Source organism: Aricia agestis, chromosome 10 (genome assembly GCF_905147365.1).
Source record: "Aricia agestis chromosome 10, ilAriAges1.1, whole genome shotgun sequence".
Taxonomy (NCBI): domain Eukaryota; kingdom Metazoa; phylum Arthropoda; class Insecta; order Lepidoptera; family Lycaenidae; genus Aricia; species Aricia agestis.
The window spans coordinates 8,165,749-8,179,845 of NC_056415.1; the positions used below are offsets into that span (position 1 = coordinate 8,165,749).

Sequence of the window (14,097 nt, forward strand, 5' to 3'; positions counted from 1 at the left end):
CTTACAAGATAAAGATGTCTGAATAAAAAATATTGATCGTGGTTTTGTTTTTTGTCCACGACTTATTTGTTCATCAGTTTGTACGTACTAGGCAGGTATGCTAATGGCTCTATCGTCAATTAAAATTAATTAACGTTTTGTTTGTTTCAGTAATTGTCGGCAGAGTACAAAAATTATTCAATGGAAGCGGTTTCTACGACTCATACAAAGTCAAAATTAGGAACGTTTTCAAAGTAAGTTATACGTTTCAATTCGTATGTAAGACATTTGCGACATCTTTATTTCAAGATAGGTTCAACTTCTTGGAATTTTACCAACATTTTTTAATAGAGCTTTCTAAGTATTAAATTACCTCTTCTTCGTAAAAAGATCTACACTTGACCGTACAGGGTGCTACGAAAGTGATAATACTTTAGGGTGTGTATGTGTTACTTTTATAGAGTTCACTGTGAAAGTATCAGCGCTGAAAGAGCAAACATTTTTTTGCGATTTGTATGGGCAAGCGCTCCAGCGTCATGAGTTTTTCCATACAAAAGTAAAAAAGTTGCTCATTCAGTGCTGCTACTTTTACAGCGAATTCTATATAGAGGACACCAAAAGTATTATCACTTAGTTTTGTTACACCCTGTATATACCTTTTTTAATCTAGCAAGATAGTCATAGCCTGTTTATAATACAGGCGACTCCGAAGGCTTCCCTAGCGCTGAAGTCCGGACGAATACTGACGCCCACCCCCGACTCCATGTGCGGAGTGACGCTGCAGCCGAGAGAGACTTATGTCATTACAGGTATTATCCAATTAAAGTATGCGCATGGGAAACTTCGCTCATTGTCGTAATCACGAAAACACCCGAATCTATGAAACGTAAGAGCCCCAAACAATGCACTTGCATTTTGCACCTTGTTCAAAGGAAATAGAAGTAAATATCATATAGCCGGTGGCTGTCCGCTGTCGCCGGTCCATCAATAAGTGCTATAACTCACCGGGAAGCCATCGCGGCGTTACCATGGTAACGTCCAAGCGACGCCAGGCGCCTCTACGTCGCTGCAAAGTGCTGTTTTTTTAAAGTTAAGTATAAAACAGCGCTTACAGCGACGTCTTCCGACGCTCGGGAAATACGACCGTTGTCGAAAAATTACGCTATGGGCATTATCAGTTTGGGAGCACTGTATGTTCATTTGTATTCATTCAAATTTATGCAAGGTGTAAAATAACTAAGTGATAATACTTTAGGGTGCGTACGTGTACGTGAAAGTAGCAGCCCTGAAAGAACACATAAAACCCCTAAGCCTAAAGTAATGTTTTGTTACACCTTGTATAACTCTCACTTCAAAGGAAATATTTTGGTATAGAAGAGATAATCTGAGTACCGGAAAAGTATATGACAGTTTTATTCACATAAAATATGCAGTTCCCGCACGATAAAATTTCCTACGCACCGAATTTGGGGCAGCGCCTAGTCAAATAAAGCACTTGTCAGTAGCTAATCAACTCGATGACATAAAGTAACAGCTCACTGATTGCTCGATTTCGCATTGGCTGGTGGAAAATTGGTCCCTCGAGCCCGATAAGTCACGCTATTACACGCATTTATTTAACTAAAAAAATACATATTATAGAAATAAAACAGTACGATTGAAATGTTTTGAATAAATGATTCGTAGCTCTACTGCTACGATCATTTTCACTGAAAATTTCTGAAACGAATGAGACTGTCTTTAAATTCTGTGGTTTTGATACAAGGCTATATGATTTACGCTTGTGGCCTATACGTAGTGTAGTGTGACTTTAAAAAAAATACTTTTTATGTTCTGTCGTATTTCTATCATAAAAGAATGTCTTTTGATGGCACACAACCACGTTAAGTACCTAACTATGTATGTGTTTATGAGTGTTAATGTATCACTGTGTACAGGTCGTGTGATCCACCTGCAAGCGCACGTAAACCTCTGCGGCTACATCAACAAGTGGCGCGAGGTGACGCCGCGACAACGCAAGGGGTTCCGGATGCTGTACAGGCAGGGGTGCACTTGCAAGGTGAGTTCTTGGGTTCTTGGGTTTTGTAATAAGGGACCATCCATAAAGTATGTCACTTGTCATACCATGTCACAGAATATGTTTTTTTTATGAAATAAGGGGGCAAACGAGCAAACGGGTCACCTGATGGAAAGCAACTTCCGTCGCCCACGGACACTCGCAGCATCAGAAGAGCTGCAAGTGCGTTGCCGACCTTTTAAGAGGGAATAGGGTAATAGGGGAGGGAAGGGAAGGGAATAGGGGAGGGTAGGAAAAGGAATAGGGTAGGGGATTGGGCCTCCGGTAAACTCACTCACTCGGCGAAACACAGCGCAAGAACTGTTTCACGCCGGCTTTCTGTGAGAACGTGGTATTTCTCCGGTCGAGCCGGCCCATTCGTGCCGAAGCATGGCTCTCCCACGTATAAAGTATATATTAGTACATGTCACACTTCGTCGACACTCTCCGCCCCTCTGGTGTGACATACTTTATGGATGGTCCCTAATGGGTGTTGCTAAAATTTGTGATTGACTTTAATAATTAATGGGTGCCATAAGCTACAATTTGTACTTGGTTCGTATGTCTTAAACCAAGTAAAGAGATTGAAAGTAGCCAGTCAGTACCTTTGGTTACTTCGTTATTTATATTTTTCTTTGATCAATCGTGTACGTTATAACAAAGATTTCAGAAATATTATAGAAATAATATTTCTTATTTTCGATAAGAATATCGAAAAATTAATTTAGTAGTACGAGTAGGTGGTTAAAGTGTTTTAGGTATGTATATTGTATACTTAATTAACAGGCACTCCATGAAATTAATAAAACTTGCAAGAGTTAACCAGGTATTTAATTACCTTCCTTTCCATAAAATTTTATTAGCTAATATTGCTACGCCTATAATGTTTTAATGTTTTTAAAGTAAAATTTACGAAGCGGCAAATTCATACAACGTAAAAGTTCATGGTAATTTGATTTTAATTAATATGAACTTACAATATTTAATTTAAGCTAATAAGACATTTAATCTAAGCTAATAAGTAATAACTAATAAGGAATGAAGTCTATGAGATACAGAAATATCGTAGCAAACAATAAAAGCGATTGCTTCTATACTACAGAATTCAATGTATTTCATTCATTGTTGAATACAAATAGATGTTCTCTACGCTATAAATTAATAATAAATTGGCTAACAATTCAATAATAGCAATTTCCCAGAGCTGAGTAGTATTCATCGTCTTTTCTGGAAAAATATAATTTAAGTACAAAATGAACTTGGCCGTTTCAGTTCGTCCTTAGTTCTTTACAAACATATCTTTATTGGTACTATATCTTACAAGAAGATTTCGTACAAAGAGTATTATCGCAAAACTTTGTGTAATAATAGCTTTTGAAAGCGGGAAGTATTGGTGCTTATCTTAACGTTCAAATTTACTAGGATTTTACGAATCATTCAATATTATGTATTGAAGATAGATTACGTAATTCAGAAACTCCACACTCTAGTTAGTACTACTAATATATTATATTCTGTGAGGGCCCCCGTAATGGCTACTGGCGCCTGTGTGCAAAAAAAAAGGATTTTGGCGCCCCTTTAGGCAAATTTTTTGGAGCCCTAAAGATGGCGATTTGGCGCCCCTAGAGGATGGCGCCCGTGCATTGCACACATGGCACATATGGTAGCGGGGGCCCTGTATTCTGTGACTCTAGATTACAATATCGAAAGAAACTTTTGGCTCCGTAAACGAAGTTAAGGGTTTTACTTCTTGAGGCCAAAATTGATGCATAAATATAGACGCCTTTAAATTAATTTATATTTAAGCGATATGGTAAAAAACATATAAATATCCAATTTACGTTTACTTTATTACGTCTCCAAAATATTACCTACTTTGCATTCAACTCTCTCCGCCATCATTATGTATTCCCGACTCGTAATATTTTCAAAGTTAACGTTTTTTTCCTTATATCTGACAATATAAATAAAATATGCGACCTCACTCGTGTAATACCAAAAGATAAGTTATTCCACTTATCTACTTTAAAATTCTAGAAAGTTAACCCTTAACTTTTCTGTTACTGTCACTCAGTTTTGAATATTATATTTTCCAGTGATAAAAGTAGCCTATCAAGATTTTATTAAGACTTGAAACTATTTCGTTACAAAATTTGATCAAAATATCAAAAGATCAAAACCCATTCAGCAGTTTTTGCGTGAAAAAGTAACAAACGTGACCACTCATTGTTATGATAATTTCGTTATTATGATTATATTTATGTGAATAGTGTAATTATTAATAAAGTGATGTATGAATTTTTCATTCATTCATTCAATTCATTCGTTCTCAGGTTCACATGAACCGGCGCAGCTCGAAGTCGCCGAACGCGTGCGTGGCGAGATTTGACGACTGCTACGAGCGACACGGCATCTGCCTCAACGACAGGGAGAGGCGCTGCCGCTGGACGAGGTGGGTTTTAAAATTATAGGCATTATACATATCTGATATATATTATAATCTTCGGTATTTACTTATTTTTAATTTGGATCATTTACAAAATGTCAAAATAATACTTGTAAGAAGGTTGATCGTAGGCTCTTAAGAAAAAATTGTTGATGCCAAAGAAGAGAAAGGTCGGTTTTATGGCGGGCTATGATATTATTATATTAAAACCACGATAGCCACCCCAAATTTAAAATCTTTCTGTAGCATAATATAGATACAATCAAAATCGATCGTGGGCAATTACAACTCTACACGTTTGTAATAGCCGATATTTGTCCATCATACGTGAATATAAAGACGCCGTATGACGTAGTATTATATTGATTTCCATTCAAATGCAAACCAAACATAATCCTCGTAAAATGTTCACTGTATTTGTTCATCACTTTGCGTTATATTGTTGTTATTTAGGGTAATAGATTTAGTGTTCGTAAACCAACTAACACCTTGACATTTATCGAACGTGTTTGTAAACAACAGTAAACTAACAACAAAATTACTACAATTATGTCATTAGTTTGTGCGACGTACATTCCATACATCATGGTGAATGGCAGCTATAATGACCGAAATGTCGCCCATAATATCACCGTAAATGTTTCATTTAATATCGCAGTTTATTGCAAAAACGTTTATTGAAAATTTATTGAATATTTTGGACGGCACATATTAAGTGTCAATAAACTAAATAACATAGTCATAACTATAGTTTTTGTAAAGTTCAATAAGGTTAAATATATACCCTGATATAAAATCCGTATATATAGAAGATGTTAGCGTTATCCTTGAAACCATCAAATGTGCTCGTCAAAATGAAAACTTTTTCTATGAGAACAACGCTGGGAACTCAAAAAAATCCGTCTTCATACCCATACAAATTGCCGATCCGGGCAGGATGTATGGGTATGAAGACGGCTTTTTTTTGAGTTCCCTGTATTGTTCTCATAGAAAAAGTGGTTCATTTTGACGGGCTTATTAATTGATGGTTTCAAGGATAACGGTGTTTACACTAACACACTGTATATTACAACATACTTTTGGCAATCAGGAGTCAGGACACTGAACTCAAAATACTTAGTTTAATTTAGTTAAAGCTTAAAAGTACTAGTAATTCTAACTAATTAAATATGTTGTTCGCTGGCGCCTATACATTTAACTACTGTACTCAATAGGTGCTATTAACTTTAGTTTTACTTACGTTAATTGTTACTTTATACTCAGTCGTATATACAACAATCTATATATATAAAACTCAAAGGTGACTGACTGACATGGTGATCTATCAACGCACAGCCCAAACCACTAGACCGATCGGGTTGAAATTTGGCATGCAGGTAGATATTATGACGTAGGCATACGCTAAGAAAGGATTTTGATCAATTCCACCTCCAAGGGGTTAAAATAGGGGATGAAAGTTTGTATATAATAATATTTCTTAACGCGAAGCCGCGGGCAAAAGCTCGTCTACATATAAAAATGTTTTTTTAAATAAATTTGCCTTGCATTGATTGCCTCATATCCTTTATTGGTGTTATGAAAATATAGAGGCATTATTATATTATATACTTATTATGAAAAAGTTGGATACTCAAGCAATTTTAATGTGGAAGATGGATCACCTAATTTTGATACTAACTTTCTAATCAGGAAATGATTATAATTGCTATGAATTTCTTATGAAAGCTAGTCAATATTTACAGATAAAAGATCTTTTATCCTTTACGAATAGAGCTTTCGATTGGGAAACAGCTCAAATCGCTTATTACCGTCACAGCCAGTGGACTTTTAAAAGGTTTAAAATTTGGTTCCCAATTTCCCAATTGAATATTCCTTAACGTCTAAAAATTTCAATACCTACCTCAATGAAGAAACACGTAAATAAATATGTACTGAAAAGCTAATTGGTTTTATAATAAAATGATTCGGTTTTAACTCTAATTATTAAAATAACTTTATAGCCAATATTCTGAATATTGTTTAACTGGAAATGGGGGTTTCAATTTTCTTACGCTAAAGTCATCGAGGGGAGACTGATAGGGCTTAGCATGATGACATTATAGAAACAAATTTTGGTAAATTAGTGAACTAGGAGCCCACTGCCATGACTGGCATTTACCTTATAGCAGATGTACACACCCCGAGACAGGCCGCCGTGCGCGAGTGTGTACACTGTAGGCGTTCTCATCCTAGAACGGTATAAATAGTCAGTACTCAAGATGCATCTCGGTCTCAACTCTCAAGTCACGGTTCAGGCTCTGTGATTGGTTGGCTGTCAAAATTGGGACCAATCACAGAACCGAACCGCGTCTTGAGACCGGGTCGCATCTAAGGTACTGACTATTTATACCGGCCTAAAGTCTCGTTGTCTCTCGCGAGGAAAACCAGAGCAAGCATGTAGGGCCGAGGATCTCGGACGAGAGGCTCTCGTCCAGTGTGTACAGCCGCCATTCTAAATCCTAACCTATATTTTTTTCTATTCCAGGGCCCCCGCTCTCACGCGCTGCGTCCAGAAACAGCACTTCAACAGCACAATGACCTGAATCTTCCCCGAGCCATCCGCCATCTTCTATATTTCGTCTCATCATTCAAATTCCTGTTACCGTATTTATTAAATCCGATTAACACTCGAGATTAACACGTAGAATTATTACACATAGTTATGGTTTAAACCACGATACATAAAACTTCAAAACCTATGTTAATATTTGGATATAATTATTGTGACTAATGTGGTTTGGACCATAGTTAGTTATTAATGATATTGAGTAAAATTGCAGCTAACTCTTCTTGACACAAGAACTTTTAATTGGGAGTGGGACACAGGTGCCTCAGTTATATGACACTGCTAAGCTTCTTATGAACTATGCGCAATAATTCTATGGAATTGCCTACTCTTTGGCTCTTCATTATATTTGTGGAAATTAAAATTTTCTCTAAGAGATGTGAAATTCTGACTAGTCATGTCAACGTTTAGAATAAAGTTATTGGGCTATGATTAATTTCTTCCAAAAATCATCAAAAATTGATTCAGAGTTAAAACCTAAAGGTCCTAAATTGTTATGTTGTGTTATGTGACAATTGATTTTTGCAGTTATTTAATTTATTGTAAGTTATACCTAGATTTAAGGTTTAATTTGTAAAATAACAAATTAGTCTCGTAAGTAGTTTATAATAAACGGATTAGTATTACGCCTTATATTTTATTTTTAAAAGCCCTGAAGGAACAAATAGCAATAGCACTTGAACGCTTGCGATATTATAGCAATATAATTATTTATTGGTTTCCGCTGCAATAAATGTAGTATGTTTTCATTACATTAATTAAAGTTTAAACATATTTTTTTTTAAATAAAAGACGTGGACTTTGGGCCTTTTTAGACTTAGGAACTTTTTGAACTTCAGTAAATGGACTTAGATTTTTAAATGCTTAGCAAATAACATACTTAGGAACGGTTTAAAAATGTTTTTGTAATACAGACCCGTAGACAATGACTAGCTGATTCAGGAGTGTTGATAGTACATAAAATCCCTAAGTGGACTTAGGGACATCTTGAAATTGGCCATTCGCTTGAATTGCAGGACCTTTGTGTCCTTTTTATGAGCATCTTTTTCCAACAACTTTTTTTTCTAATATTCTCTGAACGTTGGTACTACTGGTGCCTACCACCGGTTCGGAAACTAATCCGGCGAGAAGAACCGGCGTAAGAAACTCGCACGGGAGCATAATATTCCATATCGCGTATTCCATATCACTAGAACGCCTGAAAGTAATAAATAGCAATAGCACTCACCATATCAGTGTAGTTGTGGTAGTAGGTCTGCTCGATGAGCGGGAAGTTTTCCCGGCCCAGGCGCCGCTGCAGTTGGAGCAGATGGCCGAACACCCATGGACGATCCTGATAATAATGATGATTAATATGTTTAAGTACAAAATAATGTTATTAATACACAGACATAGGTGATGGAAAAAGCCTTTTTAATATAAAATGCAGTATACTTCGTGACATTTCAAGTCAGTAGCAAAAAGGCACAATCTAATCCTTGATTAAATAGAATGACATTAATCTTAAGCTGGCTATGTAGAGCTTATTCATTTGGTACCTATTGCTGCATTGCACGCACGGCGCACTCCATTTAGCACAAATTTCCCTATTAAATGGATACAACAGTAAAATTTTGGACTACGAACCCAACAGTGTCAGTATTCTGTAAGACTCACTTGGAAGTGGTAGATAGAGTTGAGGCTGTTGATGGAAGGGACTCCACCGAACTTGAGGCCGAGGAGCAGGGCGCGGTGGTCGGCGCCGGCGTCGCGAACGTTCTGTCTCACCAGCACGAAGTCAGGCCTGACAGCAAAATGACATTATTTCAATTGTCAAACCATGTTGTACACAGTCAGGCCTTGTTAGTTGTTACAACGTTTTACGTCTGTTGTTAAGTTGCGATTTTTCAATTAATACAACATTTAGACACGTGATTTGAAAACGTTACAAGTAGTAAATATCATACCTTCTATTTCAACCATAAAGTTAATATACCTAGCGGAATAGGGAAACAAAGGCCTGAGCAAGAGAGATGTCACTATCTGTAACACTGCGTGGTGAAAAGAGAGGTGACATGACAGCAGCACTTTTTTTTTTGACGTCCAGTCTGCACGTGCCGCACGTTGACAATTTAATCTCATAGAATTCATGTTGAATCATGCTTGTGTATGTGTATACATACACATATTTTTCACACAGATGAAAACCAATTTCGGTTTCGATTGACAGCTCGAGATTGTTGCTCTATTCCGCTAGGTATATTAACTTTATGATTTCAATAATATATCTAAAGTGTCAGAGACGTCATAATATAGATATTGAATTAACGATAAAAAATTAAAAGTAAAGGTTTAAATATTAATAAATGTACTTAAATATTAAAATGAGGCTGCAAAAGTCTGATCCAGAATACAAGCATACAAGACAAACACATTGTATCCCTGCATCGGTTTGATTGCGGGCTCGGCCTTTGTTTCAGCTTCAGAAACTTTATTAAAAGTTTCAATTCAATTAAGGCTCAATGTTTGCTGCGATATTTCAAAGTTAAAAGGACAACAGTGTATAATTTTCTGTGGGTGACTTGATTAGCTATTCAAACATAACTTTTTAAAGTAAATATTTTAGAGCAAAAGTTTTTAATGTGGTTGCGAGCAAGTTATTAAATCTTACAATATTATTTATAGATATTAATAAGGTCGCAGATTCTACAGTCTTGTACGTGTCTGTTATTCTACGCCTCTACTAATAAGACTACTGGACTAAGCCCGGCATTGTCAGAAATTTCTGATCAGAAATAGTTGTACTGAGCCGAGTGAGCTCAACCTCGCCGGAAGGATATTTCGGATAGTGTGCGGGGTGGCGGTCCGGCGAAATTCAACTGTTTCTGATCAGGATTCGGACAATGTGCGGCCGGGCTTAATCTGACTTCTGAGAACTAAGCCAGGAGTCCTTTTTAGAGAGTACTAATTTCTTTAAATCTAACAATATTATTTAAAGATATTAATAAGGTCATAAATTCTACAGTCTTGTACGTGTCTGTTATTCTACACCTCTACTAATCAGACTACTGGATTAAATCTGACTTCTGAGAACTAGGCCAGGAGTCATTTTTAGAGAGTACTAATTTCTTTAAATCTAACAATATTATTTAAACAACTAGACGTTCCGCGCGACTTCGCTCGCGTAAATTAAATATTTCACAGAAAAAATTGTCCACAAAAAAAGCCTTCTTATCTGATCCAAATAACAGAAAAAATGCTCTAGTAGTTCGTGAGATAAGCCCTTTCAAATAATTTCTCCCGTTTTTTCACATTTTCCTCTATTTCTTCGCTCCTATGGTATTAGCGTGTTAAAATATAGCCTATAGCCTTCCTCAATAACTGGGCTATCTAACACCGAAATATTTTTTTTTAAATCGGACCAGTAGTTTCTGAGATTAGCGCGTTCAAATAAGGCCTTACTAATAATTTCCCCCCGTTTTTTCCACACTTTCCCCCATTTCTTCGCTCCTATTAGTCTTAGCGTGATAAAATATAGCCTATAGCCTTCCTCGATAAATGGACTATCTAACACTGAAAGAATTTTTCAAATCGGACCAGTAGTTCCTGAGATTAGCGCGTTTAAACAAACAAACTAACAAACTCTTCCGCTTTATAATATTAGTATAGATGTGTAACAAAAATAAGTGATAATACTTTAGAGTGTGTACGTTTTCCTTGTAGAGAGTTCACTGTGAAAGTGGCAGCGCTGAAAGACAAAATTATTATTTTTTCACTTTTGTATGGGCAAGGGCCCGAGCGTAACGAGTTTCCCCATACAAAAGTGAAAAAAAAATTTGGTCTTTCAGCGCTGCTACTTTAACAGTGAACTCTCTACAAGGAACACGTACCCTACACTCACGTACCCTAAAGTATTATCACTTATTTTTGTTGCACCCTGTAGATAAGGTCGTAGATTCTACAGTCTTCTAAGTGTCTGTTATCCTACGCCTCTACTAATCAGACTTCTGGACTAAATCTGACTTCTGAGAACTAGGCCAGGAGTCCTTTTTAGAGAGTAGATACTAATTTATGAAGCGCATAAGGTACATAATATTCAGTAAAACTATTTTGCTATCAGCTGTTCCGCTCAATATAATTAATTTCATAAAACAAATATTATCAAACACTAATACCACAACTATACTATACTTAATATGATATTAATATTGTATTTGACGATAAACATATTGCATTACAAAACTAAATGAAAAACTAATTAATAAACAATTATACCTATAAAATATAATACAAACAACAAACAGTAGCGGAACTCACTTGAAGCAGCGCGTAACTTTGGTTCCGCCGCGATACACCCCCATGGACACGTTCGACCCCTCCGAGTTCGCCGTCACTGACAGCTCCTGCACACAACAATATGATAACTTCTGTAACACTAAGACTAATGTTGACACGGTCAGTCCAGACTCTGGCATCAGTTCAGTCCATCAGTCTGATCCAGACTGACGCGACGGGAGAATGATCATGTAACCGTGTGAATTGTGATTGACGGACTGATTTTTTTTATTATGTACTTTCCGGCCATCATTTTGGCGTCAGTCTGAGACTGATGGACTGAACTGATAGTGTAATCTTAATCTTAATTCTTAGAGTGACGATTGATCGTTTCGATCCATCGAAAATGATCTAAATGTTTTATATAGGTTTCCAACAGTTGCTTTCGATGAACGTGCGACAGTTCATTTGGAATGGATCGAAAGGATCGATCGAAGATGAGTGGCCATCATATTGGTAATAATTATCACAATAATCTACTACAGATAGGTACTGTGACATTAATAACTAAAAGATAAGATCTGCATGTTTGATTCGACCATAGCGCTAGAACTGTTCTGAATTTGGGTAAAGTATGAGCATTGTTAATTTAAAAGCACTGGTAAAATATATAACCAATATAAAATTATATTTGCGTAGTCACTATTATTTAGTTAAAAACTGTAACCTGACTAAGGTTAAGAACTAAGGTAAACTAAATAATAGTAATTTATATGATAGTGTCAGCCTGTGGGTTTAAGCGGGTATCCAAACTTGCTGTATTTGGCCATTATTTGAGTACAATTTATGCCAGTTATCCAAGTTCCATAGCACTTCGGACTAGGGGAGCAAACAGGAGGTAAGTTAATTAAGATGAGGGTTAACGGAATAGTTGCGGTAGAGCCGGTAGAGATAACATTCACTAACTTCCAATTGTATTCTATTAATATCACTTCAGCACGGAAATTGTAGCACAATTGATGAAGTGTTAGGTATTGTAAATTGTAAGGATTGAATTTGATAGTGCTTGACGTGGGAGAGCCATGCTTCGGCACGAATGGGCCGGCTCGACCGGAGAGATACCACGTCCTCACAGAAAACCGGCGTGAAGCAGCGCTTCCGCTGTGTTTCGCCGAGTAAGTGAGTTTACCGGAGGCCCAATCCCCTACCCCTTTCCTTTCCCTACCCTCCCCTATTTCCTTCCGTACCCACCCCTATTCCCTTCCCTACCCTCCCCTATTACCCCTTAGAAGGCCGGCAACGCACCTGCAGCTCTTCTGATGCTGCGAGTGTCCATGGGCGACGGAAGTTGCTTACCATCAAGTGACCCGTTTGCTCGTTTGCCCCCTTATTTCATTAAAAAAAAAAAAAAAAAAAATTCATATAATGAATTGCAATAAGACTAAGTACCTACCTACGCACAATATCATGATAGACTTTAGTTGATGATCGCTGCGGATGTTATGACATTTTTGATTAATAGTACAGTTAATGAAGGCAAAAATCAGGCACAACCTCCGATTTCGTTGAACCTCCATCGATTTGGATGAAATTTTGGAATTGAGTATGTTTTACCCTCTACTTCAAAAGTGACATACGCTCGTATTGCGCTTTTTGCATTTTAGGGGTGAAATTCACCCCTTTTTCAAAAAGGAGGAAAAATGCAGATCTAACCATTCTGGCTTTAGTAATTGTGTTTAATTAGATAAAATAAACGTTTTTTCAATATTTTTATGCCTGATTTATGATTCTCATACATTTTTAACTCTTTTAAAAATCACCCCTTAAATGAAAAACTATGAAAAAAACATTTTTTGTATTTCTGAGTTTCTAAATATTACATACAGGCTTTGTTTCATATTAATGATATAATTTTTGGTTGACGATGAAATTTCAACACTTACAAACTTCTCTCTTGATGCAAAATCACTGTAAAACTATTGGTTCAAAACTTAAGCCTATTAAATTATTGTAGACGAGAGAAGTAAAATCTTATTTACTAAGTATGTATTAAAATTATAATTATTGCGAAATTTTTTATCCTTAAAAACTACGGCTTGTCTTAATAATAGTTCTAACTTTTTTATCAGCTAGTTAAACCTGATAAAAAAGTTTGGATGGAACGTTAACTTATCTTATAATTAAATAGTATCTTAAAAAGATAAAACCGACTTCAAAATTGTACGAATTAAAATTGCCTTATTCTCAAAAACTACTGAACCGATTTTGGTGAAACTTGTAGTGTTCCCTATGCTGAATAATACCCAGTACAACAAAAAAATAATTACTTAAATCGGACTTGTAGTTCCGGAGATATGCGAATACAAACATAAAAACATACATACATTTGAAATTTTGCACATTTGTTCAGACATTGAAATAGACTAACATAATATACAAAAACTGGGCAGTTCTGGAAATATTACAATTTATTACATACATACGCGTCGAATTGATAACCTCCTTTTTTGAAGTCGGTTAAAAAATAAACACTGCATTTTTATTCTAGTTCATCACAGCTCTCAGCTGAGCCGTTACCCAAAGGGTACGAACGGGACCCTATTACTAAGACATCGATGTCTGTCCGTTTGTCCATCTGTCTGTGTGTCTCCAGGCTGTAACTCAAGAACCGCTTTAGCTAGATTTCTGAAATTTTTACAGATTTTAAACGTGGGAGAGCCATGCTTCGGCACGAATGGGCCGGCTCGACCGGAGAAA

General features: G+C 36.4%; 2 protein-coding genes across 6 annotated transcripts in view; one reads left to right on the top strand and one right to left on the bottom strand.

Moving 5' to 3' along the window:
- Window positions 1-7,520, top strand: part of LOC121730864 (tissue inhibitor of metalloproteinase) — a 58,486-nt gene extending 50,966 nt beyond the window's left edge. For all 5 annotated transcript variants that reach the window (XM_042120061.1, XM_042120062.1, XM_042120064.1 and 2 more), the window contains 5 exons: window positions 151-233; window positions 680-788; window positions 1,917-2,038; window positions 4,369-4,487; window positions 7,006-7,520. In XM_042120061.1, the coding sequence (XP_041975995.1) occupies window positions 151-233; window positions 680-788; window positions 1,917-2,038; window positions 4,369-4,487; window positions 7,006-7,063 (491 nt within the window). In that variant the 3' untranslated portion in view covers window positions 7,064-7,520. The remainder of the gene's footprint in view (window positions 1-150; window positions 234-679; window positions 789-1,916; window positions 2,039-4,368; window positions 4,488-7,005) is intronic.
- Window positions 1-14,097, bottom strand: part of LOC121731183 (synapsin) — a 106,509-nt gene that overhangs the window by 78,779 nt on the left and 13,633 nt on the right. Inside the window, exons 6-8 of the mRNA XM_042120538.1 lie at window positions 11,383-11,468; window positions 8,743-8,869; window positions 8,315-8,419 (exon numbers count right to left, since the gene is read on the bottom strand). Of these exons, the coding sequence (XP_041976472.1) occupies window positions 8,315-8,419; window positions 8,743-8,869; window positions 11,383-11,468 (318 nt within the window). The remainder of the gene's footprint in view (window positions 1-8,314; window positions 8,420-8,742; window positions 8,870-11,382; window positions 11,469-14,097) is intronic.